Genomic DNA, 20,439 nt, shown 5'->3' with positions numbered 1-20,439 from the left:
GATGTTATACTGTGATATATTACTTGATACGAATTCTAACAGGATTGCCAATGCCTTGGTGTAGCAGTATTTTCATTTTTAGAAATACAGAGGCAATTCATTACAGAAGGTGTGCTGTACGTGCAGCCTTCATAGGTGAAAATGCTATGCTAGTAACTAACCTACAGCTAAACTAAACTACCAGTAGAAACCTCACTTGACTTCCATAGTCAACATCAGACCACAGATGTCACCATCGGCCTTCCTCCCCACTTCCCCTTTAAAGTATGAAGTCCGTGTTCTGGAGGATTATAATTATTGTTCTCCAAACATGTGATATGTCCCCAAACAGTGATGGCACTGTTGCACCTTACACAGTTTTTAAAAATACCAATGCCTATATTCTCAAAACTTTGTCAAACAGAACCAGAATGCTTTAAAAACCTAACAGTTCCACCGCTGTTAGTAAGAAGTCCTGAGACAAGAAATTAAATGCCTTAGGCCACACAGATTAATTGTTGCTGTTGATTTGTGAGACAGAAGATAAGAAAGATGCTGGATTAATTAATGCTGAAGAGAGACTGTAAAAACAGAAACTGTCAAAATGCAAGCACAGCCAGCTATCCTAGCCACTTTTGGAGAGAGGTGATAAAATGTCACGCTCATGATGTTCCTATCAGACACCTAGCATCCCACAAAAAAACCCTGAAAGTCTCAACTTTCAAGGAAAGTTTTTTGGGGGAAGTCTCCCCCAAACTGGAAGGAGTTGGGTGATAAGGCTCCACAAGCGCAAACGAGCCTGTGCTTTGTAGGCGAGCTCTTCTTCCACACTGACCTTCAAGCAGCGACCAACTTTGTAATATTTGAGTAGGAACCATATACCCAACACTACTTGATGACTTTTTCTTACTGTTGTTTCATTTTAGTGTAATTAAACCCAAAATATTCAAGCAGTGTGCTAGTCTGAAAATCTATCTAATCACTAAGATGAAAGAAATGTCTGCCTATATAGCAGATAGACACTAGAAGAATTAGTAAATACCTCAGTTATGTGGAATTATGCATAAACTCTATCAGGCATTTGATTACTAAATATACTGAAAGACATGCCATACTCTTACTGTATAAAACAAATGAGTATTCATCTAGAGTAACATGTTCTTTTTTGCCATAATTTCTGTTAAATCCTAAAATTTGAATTGCAACGTTTTCTTTTAGATAATGCTTTCATGTTTGCAAACTTAAGCCACAACAGTGGGGACTACAATAAAAAAAGTCCACAAAGATGAAGTGTTAAGGCTGACTTAGAACAAGCACAAGAGCATCCTAAGTGAATTTTTAAAACCTAAGCATTAACATTATACTAGAAAAACGAAGAAAAAAACACCTCGATAGCTCATGGTATATGCAGTTACTGTCCTGGTCACACATTCTCTCCCCCCACCCAGCATGCAGGCTCTGGCACTTACCTGATGCCCCAGTGCACTGACTCAGCTCACTGAGGTGGAAAATGCAGGGGGGGGCACAGGAGAGAGGAGGACCGGCACAAGTGAAAAAGCTGTGGCAAGACCACTCATTTCAGTTGCCAAACTGTTAGGCTGAGGTCAACCCTTCTCATGGAACCATACAAAAGAAGTATTTATCCCTTGCAGTTCAGCAAGAAGCATAAGGGATTTGGGTAAGCTTGTCATGTCACCAGCACCAAAATCCTGTTACAGAATTTGCCAACTGGAAATCCAGGAAATATCCACCTAGACGACAGCTGGCACAGTGTAAGATATCACTAGCTCTCTAGATACTTGTTTCTGTGCCAGGAATCTGCCTTCCTGTAGGAAAGTGAAGAGAAAAGGGACGTGCTCAACTAACGCTAGGCCCAGAATTAACCCATCTTTAATTCAGGTGCTACAAGACACTGGTTCCCTAACAAGCCTATGCAGATCCAAGCGGGGCAGCAGCACTGCGACCTGAACTGAGCACTCCTCACACCCGCCTGCTCAGTTCCTTATGGGTGTGCAGATACACAGCGAGCACCTGCTAAAAGCTTGAGAACAACTGCTATTTCCTGTCGTAACATCAAAAAATTCCAGGAGAGCACAAGCTACATCAAAAGGTAACTCAAAGTAAGTTAAAAATAGTGAAGAATCATCACAGCCATGCCTTGGTTCCTCTCCGATCTGTAACCTCATACACACATAAAATTACACTGGTTGCAAGAATGAACAAAATGGCCCAGAAGTTGAAGCGATATGACTACAACAGCGTTTGGTAATCCAACACAGGCCTTTTGCTTTGACCGTCGTAGGCTGGCAGCATTTCCGACACAGCACAATTAGATCCTGAGGGAGAGTAACGACTTCTGGTGCCCTGCCTAAAACCCTAAGGACAATTCAAATACAGTTATTGATGAGTCCTGGAGAGAGATACATCAAGCCTTCCTCAGGCAAAGATGTTACAATCATCAGCCTAGGCAAAACTAAGCTAGAAAAAGGAGTACAAAATGGAGACAGGTACTTACAATCAATGTGGGTACAAATTAATACAAGTCATTAAAATCGGAGCTTTACCAGCCTCAGTCAGTACCTGCTTCTTTTAGATAATGCTTTAATGTTTGCAAACTGCAGGTATAACAACAGTGGGGACTACAATAAAAAAGTCAATAAAAAAGTTCTGAAGTGTTAAGACTGACTTAAAACATGTGTAAGAGAAGCCCAGATGAATTTTTAAATTTAGCACCTTTTGTAAAAAAAAGGTAAGAAATACTCAACTAAGTCAAATACGTAACAACTTTTAAAAGATATATTGCATTTACATGTGCCTTTGTACTTATGCTCTACAGGAAACCATTAAACATAATTTCTCAAAACCAAAGTCTCATTCCTTCTAAAAACCAAAAACTGGGAAGAAAAAAAAAAAAAAATCCTTCACTTCAGAGTGTATACATACCACGCCTTTCCACTAGTCATCTTTGTTTGGAAGAAACACATATACACATCTTTCACACTAAGAAACTCAGTCTTTAAGAAAAATCAGATCATTATAAAGAAAACTTTTAAATGGACAAATCACAACTATACAATCAAAGAGATGTTAGCATCTCCTGTGAATAAAACATTTCCCTTTTGTGTTTATATTGTTAGTAAACCTAATTACATCATATAACACCACCACCATCTTAATTATGTTTACGGATTCCAGTTCAACATGAGCTTGGATTGTTCTGAAATATGCAGATACAACAATGTGCAATCGACTAAAACTTTTTTTTGAAAAAAAAAGACAAAAAAAGAAACCCTAAGCAACGCACAATAAGACTTAAGCAAAACACAGTATGTTCACCAGATCTTGGAAAAATTAAACTAGTCATGTCAGCGACACTGGAACAGTAATTAGCATTATCTAGACATGTTTGCCAAACTTAACTAGCATGAAGCCCTTAAAACTAAGAAAAAAAGATACTGACTGAGGATCTATTTATTACAATAGTATATATATATTACTCTTTTCCCTGTATTTCATAACATTTTTTGCCCCTTAAGTTTAACATAAATAGTGTATTTCACAATTTCTAGTAATTGCCTCTCAAGATGTGCATTTCAAAGTCAAATCAACATACAGAATAAAAGCCGACTACAAACTCTCAATTTTTCACCTTCCTATCCAGCTAGGGATTCACTCTGAATGGATCACACCTCCACTGACCCTCTGTCGCTATCACCCAAGCCTCTACCCAACAGCATCCATTCTGGCACAAGGAAGCTGGTGTGTATTTCACTGAAGTTCTAGCGAATTCTATTGCATGCAGTGAAATAACATTGTAACTGAAACCAGACTTGTGCATTACTACAAAATTACAGGATTGAATGGTAACAACAGTAACAGACTTGCCAAAAAAATAACTAGAAGGAAACTTTGACACTTTAAATTACAACACTTTGATTTCCAACTCAGGAATACTTGATTTAAAAAGGACTAGATTACTTTGAGAAAGAAAAAACTAAAATTTAAAATTAGATATATAAATACATTCCCTCCTGTAATCCATTAAATCACTCACTCACTGTGATCCATTTACATATAACTTTAAAATAAAAGTCTTAGTGCAAAGCCACACTACATAACATAATTTTTAGTTTATCATCTCCACGCTATTTTTAAATAATACAAATTTTATTACAGTTAAAATAAGAAATACTTTTCACAATCCACCAAAGCAGTCCGCGACTGAACCCTGCAGACAGAGTACGAAAATCCTGTCGGTATCTTTCTCTAAGCATTCTGCAGCATCCTGCTTCCAAAAAAACCACTTTTACTTAGCAAGAATTATCTTCTTTCTTGATTGCCTACTGATTCTTCAGTATCTAGGTCATACAGCAGGCTACCAGCACTACTTGAAAAGCTACAACATAAGTTGATGTACTGTAGCCCGTGATCCTCCTACCCAATCAAGACAAGAAACAAATCAACAAGGGACACAAAATACATGCAGGTGGGGCCAAAAAGGTAGGAGGTAACATTCCGGTTGATAGTACCAAATGTTTGCAGTATGCACAATATAAATCACTGAGGTTTCCGTTTGTATAAAAATAGCTGCAGCCTACTAATGTTATAATATACCTATCTTAACAAAAATGCAGTGCAATGTATTTTACAAATAAATCCTTGTGCACAAATATCCGTGCTGACAGTTAACTGCATGACACTTAGAATTAGTTTTTACCCATCTCTACTTACATTAAACCTTCTCATTTCATTTAAAGATAGAACACTTCAAATATTTATTCCATCCTCCTTTGTTTTTATAAAAAGGTTTCATTGCCACACTCCTATCAATGAGCTACTCAATGAGCTGAGTGTTCCATTTTTTCTATGATTTTGATATTCTGTCATACCTGCAATTCATATTCTATTACTTAGAATGGGCTGGCGCCAACTTAAAAGACACAAATCACAGGTAAAAATAACTTTCTAGGTGATTAATTATGAAGAAATTGTTACAGTTTGCCCAGTTATTACCTCACAGCAGTTTCCACAGAAACCAAAACGATGGTTTTGTTACCAATGAATAAAGATGAGATTGCGTAAGTAAAGGGAAAGTTTCTCTGTTGCTTGGCATACGACAAGTATATCAGTCACGTGTGTTGAAGGATTTAAGCTATCACATCTTGAGCATAATTCGGTAAAAAGCTACTTCCGTCACAATTAAGGTTATGAATTAACCATAAATAAGTGAACAATCCCCCTCCCAACCCAAACTTTATTTTAGAATCTGTTGAATATTTAACAGGTGAAAAGCACAACTAACTATGAATAACTCAAAGCACCAGAAATTAAGATGCAGGAATAGTATATGCTTCTGAAATATCCAGGCCAGATGATGAACAACAATCAAATCCCTCCCTTACTGATTACCTTTTTCTTCAGTCCACTGCAGAATGTCTGCCCATAGATCTGAGACCAAATCCCTTCCCTAGATGCAAAACAGTAAACAGCAAGTACCAAAGTGAATTCTTGAAACAGCTAGAGGAAAAAGACAAAGAAGTAGAATTGTAAAGCTTGTGAAGCCCCAGTTATTGTAGAAGGGGAAACAAATAGCCAGAGACACAGAACTGGACCAGACAGATGTCTTTCAGACAGGCTTTTTGGTTGTGGGTTTTTTTGTTTGTTTTTGTGGTTTGTTTTTTTTCAAGGTTTGACTTGATGGCAAATAAACAGGTATATACAGAACAATATCAAAGAAAAGCTATGTGCTCTGATGTGAATTACTTGACTACTGACACAGGTGCTTTCAACAGAAAAAAATGCCGACCAACTAAAAAAGCAACTAGTCTTAGGATTAGAGTTTAAGTATAGAAGTCATGAAAACAAATTCCTCATGTAAGAAGGCTTTATTTTCAAAAAAAGTAATAGCTTTCAACAACACTGCTGTGTGTCTGTGTCTCTCCTGTTACAGTTTTAGCTGAATTTCAGAAAGCAAGCTTTGTCCAAACAGTCTGTTCCCACACAGCCACAGAACAGTTGAGGCTGGAAGGTACCTCTGGAGGTCACCTGGTCCCATCTGACTGCTCCAAGCAGGGTTACCTTAAGCCGACTGCTCAGCAGCACGTCCAGTTTGGTTCTGAGTATCTCCAAAGATGGAGATTCCACAACCCATTTGGGCAACCTATGCCAGCGTTCACCTACATCCACAACAGAAGTTCTTACATCTGAATGGAGTTCACTGTATTTCAGTTTGTGCCTTCTGCCTCTTCTCTGGTTAGTCGGCACCACCAAGAAGTCTGTCTTCTTTACACCCACCCACCAGGTATTTATGCACGCTGGTAAGATCCCCCTGAACCTTCTCTGCTCCAGGCTGAACAACTCCAGGTCTCGGCCTTTCCTTGTATGATAAGGGCTCCAAGCCCTTCACCATCTTTGTGGCCCTTCAGTGGACCTGCTCCAGTAGATCCCTCTAGAGCTCTCTTGCACTGGGGTGCCCAGCTCTGGACACAACACTGCAGTGCATCTGACCAGGGCTGAGCAGAGGCAAAGGATCACCTCCCTTGATTTGCTGGCATTGCCCTGACTCATGCTTTGCTGGCTCATGCTCAACATGCTGTCTACCAGATCCTTCCCTGCAAAGTTGCTTTCCAGCTGGTTGGTCCCCAGCCTGCACCGGTGTATGGGGTTATTCCTGCCCAGGTGCAGAACTTGGCATTTCCCTGTGTTGAACTTCAGGAGGCTGGTGTCAGCCCATCTCTCCAGCCTGTCTAGGTGCCTCTGAATGGCAGCACAACCCTGTGGTGTATTAATCACTCCTCCTAGTCCTGTATCATGTGCAAACTTGCTGAGGGTGTACTCTGTCCCATCATCCAGGTCATACTAAACAGTACTGGCCCCATTAAAGGATGACTGCTGGAGTATACCAGTAGTGACTGGCCTCCAGCCGGACTTTGTGCCACTGACAACAGCCCTTTAGGCCCAACAGATCAGCCAGATTTCAATCCACTGTCTACTCATCTAGCCCAGACTTCCTCAGTTTCTCAATCGTTACGGCAGGCAGAGCCAAAACTCTTGCTAAAGTCAATGTATACAATAGACACTGCTATTGTTTCATCATTGCCAAATATATCTTCAGCCTCTAGCATTGTTGTCCTTCAGTATATACTTCCATCATTTTTTTGCTACATCACAATAAATGCTATTATTTCTCTTGTGAGCCCTAGCCATTACAAGCTGATAACTGAATTACTACAAAAACCTTCGTCAAACACATATACACGCAGAAGCAAGTGAAGTACTACTATAAATGTCTCTAACTTTCACTTCACCTAATCATTATCTCTTTCAATGCACTGGTACTTCAAAATAAATTTTCAAATAACCAGCACAAAATCAAAGGCAGGAGATAAAAAAGCAAACAGATGACAGAGGACTGTGAGCAGATGGTACCCAAACACAAAGAGGGACAACAAGAATGAGGACTGGGGTGGAGAGTAAAGGGAAAGCTCTGGGATAAACCTCCTGTTGTATTATTCACATACAAAACTCCACTGCAATTCAGTCTGGGATTACTTTTTGCAGGCAACACTACACACATGAAGTGCTAGTTGTGGACAAAACGAGATCTCCAAAGAAGTTCAGAGAGCCCGGAAGCCATGAGTCTCAGAAGCTTTCAGGAGTTATGGAAGACAACGCATACGTCAGCTCCAGCTGCCTCATACAGGCTGAGCCCAATGGAGCAGGGTGATGAAGCATCATGTGATAACCTAGAGTCAGGCTTTCTAGAGAAGCAAAGCAATCATTTCGAAGAAAAAAAAAAAACCAACAACACAAAAACCCAGGATGGACTAAATCTAAACACTCTTTCACTATAGAAGTCCAGTCAAAAGCTGGCAGAAGCCTGCGAAGACAGATCCTAAAGCAGCTCACACCTGTCCACGGGTAAGGCCCGAGCAGAGCTATTTGCAGTAAAGGGCAGGAGTCTTCAGATGCCAGGCAACGTGACATGGGAACAAACTGTAGAGTCCAGAAAGTGAAGAAAGGTATTACAGCGTGCACAGAGACTTTTTTTGAAAATTGTATTTTAGGCATGGCATAATTATCCTAAAAAAATAATGTCTGTGACCAGGCTGCTCTCTAAAGAATTCTGTATTTGGCTGCAATCAAGGCAGATGGTTGGGCTGAATACCCTCCCTTTAGCCTAAGTAAAAAAGGAACATTAGCTCTTTACACAACAGCTGTAAAAAAAAAGAAAAAAAAAAAAGAGAGAGAGAAAAACATTGTCCAAAGCACTTACACATCAAATCCAGTCAGACTGTGAAGCGTGTGAAGAATTAAGAATTTTATAAACAACAATTAGAAAATTAAAGAAGTTGGGGGAAACTGTTACAGATATGTATGCCTCTGTGTTTTAAGCAGAAAAAACACCAGCAAAAAATGCTGTGCCTATGATCCCAGCAGAGAGTTGTGTGGGTTTTTTTGGCTGCTGTTTTTCAGGGGCTTAGGGTTTGGTTTGTTTTTGGGGGGTTTTTGGTTTTTTTTTTAGTATAGTACTTGCTAGACAGGCAGACTTGATAACATCAGCAGAATAGCTGCTTGCTGCACTTTGTTTCTACTCTGCTCAAGCAAACAGAGCTCTGTTTACATTCTTTGTAAATAAACAGGACTGCACACACACACACACACACAAATCTCACAACCCTCAAATCACATACTCTATTTCTCTTCCTGAGAGAAGCAACTTGGCAAAGCCTCAAGTATTAGCTAGCTCTTGGGCTCTTATAGTAGAAATAATACATGCCAGGTTTTCTGAATGCAGATGTCAGATAGCCAAATATTGGCTAATACTCATTGTGGGTCTGTGTTTTTTGCCTGCTCAGCTACCTTGCAAAGGAATTGAGCAATCTCTTGATGCTTGCAGGTCAAACTAACAACCGGCCTTCCTGTCCACCTTGGAGACATTACTCCCCTTCTAAACAAGGATATGTGATCGCTTTTTGCCTTTTATAAATGGGCCCAAGAAATATTTTTTCATTGCTACTGTCAGACAGCTCTTTTCTGGACCAGAGCACAGAGGCAGGATGTCTAGTCTGAGTTGGTTTAGGCTCCAGAACTCCTTACTATTATTACGTGTCTCTGTGCCATCTTACCTTGAATGGGCTTTGCAACCAGCGCAGAGGACAAGTTCAGCAGAGTTGAGTAGCACTACTTGCTTGCGGCCATTGCTGAGCTTTGCCTTCCTTAGATGTATGAGCCTAACATCCCCAGCAGGTGTAAGTCCAAAGCATAGAGTATATATTTAACGCATTGTAAGAAGATACCTCACTTTTACTTTCCAGAAATATAGGTCTGTAAACTGAACATAAGTAGTAAACAAAACTCTGCAATACTAAATTTCCATGAGACTGAGAAATAGTAGCAAAGGAATTGTGCATTTTGTATCCTCAGCTGATTTTAATCTTTTGGATGCCCATGTGAGATGGCCAAAAATCCAAACAGACCTAGATTTAGTTTTGACAGGTGCTACTAGGCCCCTGGGACACCAGTGTTAGGTTATCTGATTAAAGACTAATCATAATAGAAACAGATCCAGCAAGGACCAGTGGAAAAACAATCCGGTAGAGAAACCCTAACAATCTAATCAGTGAAAATGGAGCACCTGAATCAGCTACTCCCAAGACCATCAATTAGACCATATTCCCTCAGTGTGAAGCCTACCAAGACGAGTCAAGGAGAAAACACCCCAGAAGCACATTGAAAACTAAAGGTTATTGCCTTAAGGGATACAGGACTTATGGGATGCAGGAGGAAGAACATTTTGGGATTGTGTAAAATTTACCACCAGATTGTGAGAATACACAAGACATTCTGAAATGTTTAGGAGAAGGCACTAGAGGTGGAGAAAGACAGGGATAAAGGTGGATTAAAGGAGAAACAAGTATGGGAAAACAGTAGGGAAGATGGATAAACTGGACAGGTCCAGTGCAAATGGGTGGCTGGTCAGTGCACTTGTCTGACTGAGCCCTGCCCTTGATCACGACAGCGTATCCCATATTGTCATAAAACCCTATTTCTGTCCTCTTTGTGGATGCACGTTCTATTCTGAGCGTGTATGTGTGAACTCAAGCCAACTTCAAGCCAGGCTGGTCAGCAAGTAGCTAACAGGTCCAAGTACCAGCAACTGGAGTGAGAACACAAACCTCAGGTGCTCACAGGTCTAGGTGCCAACAACTGGGGGACACCAAGGGGTCAAGACTTCAGTAACTACACAGACCATTTAAAACTGGCTACTACGGGGACCCATATAGCATCTGTGTCAGTTTCTCTGAAAATCCCACTACTGGACTTGCACCCTGAGGAACTAGAAAGGAGGAACAGGACCGGGCTGTCCATGCAGCTCTTTCTCGAGTGCTCTGTGCGTGCTTATGTGGGTACCAATAAAAGCACTGGTTTGAGTCTCTTGATCTGTGTGGCCAGCTGTGTATGCATTGTCTGCATGTGAGTGTGTGTGCACACACGCACACCTTCTGGGAACAAGGGTTCAGTTGGATTACTGGCTGGACCTGGAGACGCAGAACTGCAGCAGCTTTGCACTTACCTATTTAGCTGGGACAGGAGGTATGCCCCTGGGACCCAAAGCCCTCCACATTTGGCTACCTCTAACAACTGGCATGGCTAAAAGGATGCACACCTTCAGCAAGTTTCTTAGCAAAGCTATCAGTAACACTTTCAAGGGGAAGTATATAAATTTGCCTTAGATTTGAGTTCAGGCTGTCCTTGCATTTACTGGAACACACTCCATGCAATTTTGCTAAGGCATTTTGTAAACCACTGAGTATTGAAATGATAGTGAAAAAACGTATTGGCATTCTCAGCCACCATTCTACTTCAATTGCATGTCCTCGGGTTCTTTTAATAGCCCTTGAAATTCCTTTGTGCTAAACACGTTTGAAAGGAATCTTGACTGATTCCTTCCTCTGTGTTTCCTTTTCAAGTCAAGACTCAACTGTACATCGTTTTAACAGCAGAGTAACAGAAATAAAGCAAAAATACAGGTGAAAAAGTAGATGTAAATTAAGTCACAGGAATATACTACATAAAGTTTGCCTTGGAAAAACTTGTGAACAGATTTCCATAAAGAACAACAGCACCTTTAAATACTAGCGGTCCGCACAAAAAAAATCTTGCATTCTCTGGCAGCATACTACAGCTGGGGTTCCCAAGGAACAGGGCCTATGATAATTCATTGTCTCAGTAATCCTCCCATAGATATCAAGAGTACTTGTGAGAAAGAGGAAAACGTTTTTCCGTGATCACCAATAATTTCTTCGTAAGTTTTGCATTCTTTCACTTCTGGTGTGATACATACGCATTCTGAGGAAGGCTGTATCTTTTTTTATTTGGCTTTCTAAACCGATAGCCTGAAGCATTAATTGCCTGGGAAGGAGCCAAGTGAGACTTCAAACTAAGTATATAAAGACTATTTGTACTCCTATTTATATTAGAATGAAACATTTAACTGACAAAAACGTACTTCAGAATCATTGTGGTTATATCATCTTTTTCAGATCTCTTAGGGAAGTCTCAGTCCAAAGCTGTATTACCATCTTCTCAGAAGCAGATGCTTCTCATAGCTAAGACACCAAGCAGCAGTGGAAACTCCTGATTCTTGTCACATTCGCAGTAGGAGCTGTCAGAAAGGCTTTACGGTGTCATACTGGGGATGACAAAGCACCACTCCAAGGAAACCACCACACGTGGTCTCTTATGGGTAAGGTAATCCTTTTATAGAAGGATTCATAAAGAGCAGACTTAATTCCAAACATCTCCCATTCTAGTTCATGGCACGGAATAAACAGAGGTTGATATGTCTGTCTGGTATGCGGGCTTGCTTCTGTGGACAGTGGCCATAGCAGCCGAAGATGACAGACGACAAGAATTTGCAGGTCCTGATGCTGGATACAGAATAACAAAACAGCTGTCCACTGAAACCCATAGGAATTTCAAACCCCTTTTCCACCTCCACAAAAAAAATCACTGCTGGATATTCTGATACAGTGGTTATAAAAGAAAATAATACTGTCTCTCTGTAGTAGCATTAATGACAAAAATAATTCTCCTGGTTTCTGCCACAAACACTGCTAATATTTAAGCTTTGACAACGCAGAACAAACACGTAGCTTAAGAAGAGTTTCTGCATCAATATGGTCGTCTTTGCCCCCCAAAAAAAGATATACACTACTCTATTCCCATGCACAGTAGTACTGAGCAACAGAAGTGAGGACAAGTCCTTGCCTTCTTCAGAAGGCTGTGAACATCCCAGTAGACTTAGGGCACAGGAAGTTGCTTCATGAAAACAAAGCACTGAACTCTTAAAACGTTTCATGTTACTCCAATGACATTTTGCCAAATAAGAAGCAGCTTTAAGAAATTCTCCTCCCTTCCACGGAATTATGCTGCTCCAGGTTTTGGAAAAAAGGTCTTCAAGATTAACCAGCACAACATTAAAATACAGATGTCTCACAACCTTCCGAAAGAACAAAATACGATCTTTTAGCAAATGAGGGTATCACCAATTTACAGTCATTTGTTGTTTTAGCAGACAACAAGATAAAGTCAGAATTAGGACACATCTATCAGTGCAGAGAGGTTATTTAAAGTGCCTTCTGAACATCCTGTTAAACACAACGGCAAACATTTCATACAAACCGAACATCTGCATGGGATGTGGTTCTGGTCTTGAACACTGTCCAGTCATGGAAGAGAAGACATCAACCAGCCTGACTGACCTAAGGCTATAATCAGAGGAGGAAAGCTACATAGAAAAACTTGGTAAAGAACTGGCAATCCTTTGTTTGCAGCCTATGTAACAGGCGGAGCTTGGAGCTGCATGTTTGGTTCATAATTGGAGCTTTAAAAAACACATAGAGAAAGAGGGAGAAGCAAAAGTAAGGGAAACAGCAATTCACCATCCCCCTAGCCACAATCAGCAGCACGAGTCTGGTAGGCATCCCAGATGAGATGACTTTCATATTTGTTTTTAAGGTAACAGTGACTGGATTTCGTCAGAGCGCTTACCGAAGCCTAAGGGCAAGTCTTGAAGAAAATACAGAAACACCTGAGGCAGATACAGGCTCAGGAGTGTAAAATTCCTAAAGACTGAATTAGTAAAAGACCTTCTGGTCACAACACCCTTTGGACAAAAAAAGTATTTTTCCATCAAACAGAAAGACTGATGTATCTCCTCCGAACTGTATGGCAGGATCCACGGCAACTCACCACCTAAGAGCTGGCACAATTTACTGATAATATGCTTATAATACATAAAATATGCAACAAAATGGAATGCTTAAATTGGCATGCATTTGCTTAACTTGTTGCTTAGCATCTCTTGGTAACTACATCAATTGCAGATCAATGAAAATACACGAATTGCATCACAGTAAATTTACTGAATTATATGAACATCTAAATATTTTATTATTCATTTTTAAGTATATAATGTGAAGACACAGAAAACCACAAATTAATTTATCCTGTAACACAGCACAGCGACAACAGAAATGTAGTCTCATCTGGCATAGGTACACATTGTTTTACGCAATCTATCAGGTAATGTTCCCTTACCATCTGTCTAGGGGCCTGGTGTGGACATTTTAGTGACGCCATGATTAAGACCGTGATCAGGCAAAAAGTTTCAAGTCATGAAACAGACTGAATATGTAATACAAAAAGCTTTGCTTAAAATGGCCTGTTCCTTTTTTGCTGACATTTCACCCCGCAGTGGAAATGGAATACATGTCTACCTTAGAAAGAGAAAGTACATTGTTCAAGTCATAGTTTTCACATTTTTTACATACTTTTTTCCTTTTTTGCCATTAACTAACTGTGTTCTAATCATCACTGAATTGCTTGAATTAGTTTCCAGGGAACAGTTCTCATACAGGAAAATCTCATACAACCCCCCACCACGTTCAATCTCTCCTTTTCCCAAAGTTCTCACTTCAGTTCCAACATTAAGTGCCAAAACCTGAGATTTGTGTTTTCAGAAGGTATATTAGAAACCTCTCTGTAATAAATATATCACAAATAACTGCATGATGAAAAGCTCTTAGAGATAAAAAAGAAAAAAAAAAAGAAAAAATATCAAGTAGTGTACAGAAGATCATCTGAATAGTAGTGATACTAAGGATACATTTCACTTGTGATTAAATATCAAAGTACATGATTTTCTTACATATAGCAGAAATTCCAGACAGACACAAACAGTGCCTATTCAGAGCCTGAAAAAAAAAATACACTTCAAATTCTAAATCTTTTCAAAGCCTACCGATGAACTGATACAGGCACAATTAGCTCTAGAAAGAGTGCAGTGTCCCCTAAAAATATCACCTCGAATGAAAAAGTTGCTCCACAAGTAGCTGCTTCAACTTAGGCTATTTCCCTTCCCCCTCCCCCCCAGCACAACGGCACGCTGCAGCATTCTTGTCTCTACATCCCCTTCATACTTCACTTAAAAGCCTTGTACACTAAGACAGTGAGCCTGTGAAGCCTTTAATATAAAAAAATATACAAAACATAGGGTTTATTTTGGTCCAATTTCAGTAACCTAAAATTAAGTATCTAGTCTAAGACAGCTATACAGGCAAACTGTCACCAAACAGTTCGGTGGTGGAATGAAGTGCCTCCCTAGACAAATAGCTTAGGGCCCACATTAAGATAGGATAATTTCCTCCCGACTTCTGAGATAAAATACAACAAACAGCAGTACTAGCTTGCAATTTTGGAAAAAAAGAGAAAAAAATACACACTGTTCTTTGTTATCATATATTATTTTAAACAAAATTGAAAAAATTACAGTTGCATGACTACTAAAAATAAATTTGAACCGCCCTGAAACAGAAGCTAGGCCATTTTTTTTTTAAAGTGTAAGAGAAAAGTGAAGCAGGAGACAGCTAAAGAAAGGATGGTATTTTAAAAATGTGTATAAAAGTTAGTGGAATTGATGAAATAGTTACATTATTCTGCTGATTACTTTTTTGTTTCAATGTTAGTTACATAAATAACAACAGAATTATTCTCTTATAATTACCTGTTATCTAACAACTATTCCAAAACATTTATCTGACACACAGCAGTATCAGCTCATACTGAATGTTGTTAGCTGATGGTTCTTCTACTTTTAAACGTGGTTTATTTCTGTACTTCATTACAAGTGACACTTCTGCCTCAGGAGAAGCAGTGCATCCACAATTAAATTAAATTTTAAAAAAGGAAAACACACACAAAATCAGAACAAAAAAATTTCCATGTTAATAAAACTGAAGGAATCCTTCAGCATCATTTGTTTCACAATGCCTCTTAGATCAACTAACATGAGGTCTCTCCTTAGAAAAGGAAGCAGACAGCACCCAGTCTCCATCTTTTTTCTTCCTCCTCATTATTTTACATTTCTTTCTCATTTACTTTATCCCTGACTGCGTTCTTGGCATGACCTGATGAAGAAACCATGTAAAAGCACCGAGAAACATATTAATTTGCTCTGCAAAGCTAAGTTACAAAGAGAGAGTGGTATACAAAGCCCAAGGCTAAAAAGCCAAAAAAAACCCAGTTATCCTTGAACCTTTCCTGCACCACCCCACCCCAAATACTTCTGTACACATTGAATAACACAGACTTTGCTGTCCTACTGTCATTTGAAAGTATCTTCCCTTTACCGCTATTTATAAATCCCCTCAAAATCATGAAAATCAAATTATACACACACAGGTTATCTACTTTAAGACTGCTCATGAATGGCTGCTGTTATTTTTTTAAAAGAAACACTGAAGCAGAAATTCATTTTAAAGAAACGTGCATACACAGCCTTTGCAGAAAGACAGGAAAGAGCAGGTCAAATACTTCAGACTTATCGGCCTTGCTCATAACCTTTACCAGTAAATAACCTGTGGTCAAACTGCCTTGCTAAGATGACATAAATCTAGAATCCAAAATCAGAGCTAAAAAAAATACCAAGTTCTCTGTCCTAAAGTATGAAAAAGAAAAACCCTACATACATTAGGTTCACGGTCTAAGGAGTAGAAATTGATCCAGGTGGAAAAACATTTTCTCAAGATGAAACAGAAACTTGCAAGGAGTTCCACAAAGCCTTTACAAAGGCAAAAAAGAATATCCGCACAGCTGAAAGGGTTGACTATACTGTACATGTGAAGGGTGTGTAACTTGTACAACCGAAATAGAAGTATTTTTGCTTTCTTTGAGGTTTCTTGAAAGACCATCCTCCTCCATCTGGCTGCTGCTCCTTGGTTTCTAATGACATTTGCAAGGCTTGGACAAGTAACCTCACACAGCCTCCACTGAAACACAAAGAAAGTGGGGGTACATGGTAGTTAAATTACTGTTTATTAGATAAAGAAACCAGGCTTGTGTCACATTGTCAGCATGCTGTTGGAAAACATTTCCACGGTATACCTACAGCTCAGACATCCAAACAAATCAATTCAGTGTAACAAGTTACAGTAGGTTACCTGATCCGCCGTAACCGTCCATGTGCACACACGCATCTGCAGTTGCCCGAGTTACCTTATCAACAAGGAACGAGGACTTTGTCACAGGCTGCTAACAAGTACACGGGCAGCATCAACTACTCAGAAATTTAGGACTTACAGATGCTGTCTGATTGCGTCTGCTTAATGAAACAGCCTATAACACACCTAAACCCAGATATCTCATCTCCCCCCATCTGCAATGACAGTTTTTCTAAGGGGGAGGAAAGGGGAACAGAAGGCTGAATCTCACTATGAAAAATATCTCAGGTGTGTATTAACACACCTTTTCAAAGCTGTAACATCTTTAACACCTCAGAGGATCCTCAACAAAAAGGTTCATCTCCCTTTCTTGCTAATGTCTCATAAAAGCCTCTTAAAAACACAGCAACCAACTAGCTTAAAAGAATGCTGCAGGATTTCTAACATGTTGAGCTTCCGTAACAGCCAAACCATCCATTATATTCCAGCTTCCTTCTCATCACTTTTTTCCTCTAGGGTAGGGTAACATGTAGAACTCGCCAAGTGAGCAGGAAAACCTACAAACACTAAACTGCCCTGCAAAAACAAAGACCAACCAAAGAAAGAGCCTAGTAATGGGCTTCTCCCTCATTCCTTCTCTATTCCCATCTCATCAGTTTCTCTAAATGCACCGAGTGCCTTGTCTCCCCTCCGCTCCTGCTACGTGAGCACTGTCTAGCAGCTTCTGCTAGTGTGTAAAACAAGAAACAAGCCATGGACCCTTTCAGATCTTCTACCCGGTGAACTCCAGCTTCTCAAAAAGTCCAACTACTAAGAGCAAGGGTAAAAATTGATAAGAAAAAAAAAATTCCAGGTATGAATTCCCTTTCTGTGTTTGCCAAAAACATGCATATTTTCACATCTGTATGTTATGAACATACACTGCAATTTTGCTATACAGCAGACTGAGGACAGTTTAGCAGCTCAGACATTCAGTTATGTTGGGTTTTTTTTTAAAATACCTTATACAGTAATTTTGAAAGGGCCTTGAAAGGAACTGGCAGCTAATAGGACAGACAGCTCTGTTTCATAACAGCTTGCAAAAAAATTCAGCCTATTTTTAGATAAGTGAAAAGAATGTGGTTATTTAAAAAAAAAAATCTCAGATTCTATATAAAGTTGTTTTCATTTATAACTGACCACATAAATTGTGCAGCTGATGTGTCAAATCAACCTCCAGATGAACAGCACCACACATTTAAATCCTCAAAAGGAATCTATGTACATATACAACATTCACATTCTAATGTTTACTGCAAGATAATGCATCACTGCTATAAAATCTTAATTTTTAAATGAATGGCATTTAAATGGATCTCAGACAAATGCACCTTTTCTAATTAGTGTTATAATCCTTTACAGGGACCTATTTGCTCAGGACTACCGTTAGTTCAACCGTGAGCATGTTTTGCTCAAAACCAGACTGATCAGTTTTAGGGTGCTGCATAACATTCATGTTGATAAAATAAATACCTGTATGATGCACTGAATTCCACCCTCCAGCAATGCCAACCAAAGCCTTTCCAAAAATCAAGTTAACACCTGTTTCCTTTACTATTTTCACCCCATCATCCTCTCTGTTATCACCACCATTATATTAGTCTTGTATTTTAAAATTTTTGGCAACAGGCTGCGATAGAGGTAAACAAATTAACATTTTATTTCATTAGTATTTTTTAAATAAATAAATAAATAAATAAAATCTCTCTCAAAGCACCTCTTGTATCTCTCCATTTTGGAAAGGTGACTTAACAACCCATTCCCCCCCACCATTTTCTGTATTGCTCATTGCTGATATTTTGTTATACTACAGCTGGTGAAAGGCAATGCAGTTTGCTTCTAAGCATTTTATACAAATACACTCAAATTAAATCGCTCATTTTGTTTTTTAAAACCACACATGCCACACAGCACTCATTCATTTTGAAAGACGTCTTTTAGACTGTTTCCTTAAGACAGCTTTCAGTTCGTTATCATGTCTTTCTATGCTGAGCCGTTCAATAAAATATACTTTAAATAATAATTTCAGCTAAATTTCAGCACATTTTCAGTGCTTAAAATTAATAATCACTTTTTTTCTGCCAACGTTCAATATTAAAATGGCAAAACAGAACATTTGTATGGTCTTTTGCATACAGCCAAAATGATTACCATTAATAATTTGGGGGGAAAAAAGGTATTATGCTGCTCTGGATTTAAGTGATTTTGAAAATCAAAATCTCTCCTGAAATTCAGTCGCAAGGAAAACAGGAGTGAGCAGGGCTAGATCATTTAAAATCAACAAAATAATCACCAGGAGGTTATTTCACGCCAGGAAACCTCATGTGCATTCAGTACCTCAAAATATTTCTTTAAAACGAAACAGTTACTTGAAATCGCAGCAATCTGACTGACAGACAAAATAACCGCTTTAAAAACACTTCTGAGTCATTTCGTCCTTACCTGCAGGCACGAACCATGGCTGCGTGCAGCGACTGCTCCATTCCCCAGCACAGACTTGAACCAGGCTCACATCTCCCTCCCAGAACGTGACTAACCGGAGGATCTGCGGCTCCCCAGGCACCCGGCGAAGGACACTCCCTTCCCACATAACAGGGCACGGAACGCTTCCCCCAGTCACAGCTCCTACGCGCCTACGCCGACAGGAACCCTCCGCAGCCGCGGAACGGCCCGCAGCACCACCACAGAGACGCGAGGTCCGCAAACCCGCCGCTCGCCTGACAGCGGGAAGGGGCCGGCCCGGCAACCCCGGCCGGCAGCGCGCCCGGGCGCCGCTCGCATGCTGCAGCCCAGCAGGCTTCACTTGGGGGGGTAACAAATAAATAAATCAACACATCTCTGCAAAAACGCACCAAGCTTAACCAAAAAGAGAGGCGGGAGTGGATGCGGCACAGTAACCGGCATGCAGCACGCAAAGGACGCTGGCAAACTTGACAAGGGGGAACGCAACAGCCCTGCGCCGCCGCTCGGCAATGGCACGCCGCGAACCGCTCATGCAGGGGATGCAGCCGTACCTTTCTGAAGAGGACGACTTCTCAGAGTTAACTGACATCAGCAGCTCAATCTTCTGCTTGATTTCTGGAAAAATCAGAAGATATTCACCACCGAGACCGCCCTCGCTCGCTCGCTCGCTCTCCGAAGCGCCGCGAAACACAGGGTCTGAGCTCCCCGAGCGCTTTGTTCGGAAGGAGGCCGCGGCGCTCGCGCGAGGGCCGGCCCAGCCGCGCTCTGAGGGGACGAGGCGGGAGGCGGCGGGCCGGGCCGGCCGCGCACATGACTGGGCACGGCGGCGGGCGGAACCATTCGGCGGGCGGGGGGGGGGGGGAGGGGGGCGCCGTACCGCAGCGGGAGCCGACACGGTCACCGTTACCGGGCCAGCCTTGCCGCCACCGGCACCGGGGGGTGCGCGGGGGTGAGCTTCTGAGGGGAAAACACCGAAACAAAGGACTTGCGGCAGGGATTATCTTCCCGGTTAGTTACCTAAGCTGTGTCGGACACCCTCCAAAACCTTCAGATCAAGAGCCCTGAAAAATATGGCTCTTTGAATCATTTTTGTCACAAAGAATGCAATACTAAATCACTGCTTTCACAGAAGGGTTAAAAATCAGACATGGAAAAAGCTACGCATACCAGGATTTTATTTGTTAGTGCCCCGTCTTTAATTTCCTCCAAATATACTTTGGAAAGCAGTATTTCGTTTTCAGCATGTCAATTAGCAATGTAGGACTTGGAACGAGTAAGCGGAAACACCCACCAGGCTGGCGCCTCACCATCACCGTCGTCACAGGAGCGGCCTGGCAGCCACCCGGACCGACTGCGACCAAGGGGGACACATGGTCCCCAGTGCCGGCTGCCGCTTGTCGCACAAGATCCTGCCCATGCAGAACAGAGACCACCAAAATATGGATCCACCGGG

At 40.8% G+C, this 20,439-nt stretch overlaps 1 protein-coding gene across 6 annotated transcripts in view; it reads right to left on the bottom strand.

The window, feature by feature from the left end:
- Positions 1–20,439, bottom strand: part of SRPK2 (SRSF protein kinase 2) — a 153,448-nt gene that overhangs the window by 81,127 nt on the left and 51,882 nt on the right. The window contains exon 2 of one of the 6 annotated variants that reach the window (XM_075427964.1): positions 19,538–19,601. The exons of 3 other annotated variants lie outside the window; for them this stretch is intronic. In XM_075427964.1, coding sequence (XP_075284079.1) covers positions 19,538–19,575 — 38 coding nt within the window. In that variant the 5' untranslated portion in view covers positions 19,576–19,601. Of the gene's footprint in view, positions 1–18,965; positions 19,387–19,537; positions 19,675–20,439 lie in introns of those variants that run through there. 2 more of the 6 variants (XM_075427963.1, XM_075427962.1) reach the window with 2 other exon arrangements.

The sequence above is a fragment of the Opisthocomus hoazin genome, chromosome 8, assembly GCF_030867145.1.
Source record: "Opisthocomus hoazin isolate bOpiHoa1 chromosome 8, bOpiHoa1.hap1, whole genome shotgun sequence".
Taxonomy (NCBI): Eukaryota; Metazoa; Chordata; class Aves; order Opisthocomiformes; family Opisthocomidae; genus Opisthocomus; species Opisthocomus hoazin.
Note: the sequence above shows the minus strand (reverse complement) of the source record. Positions and strands in the feature narration are given on the sequence as shown.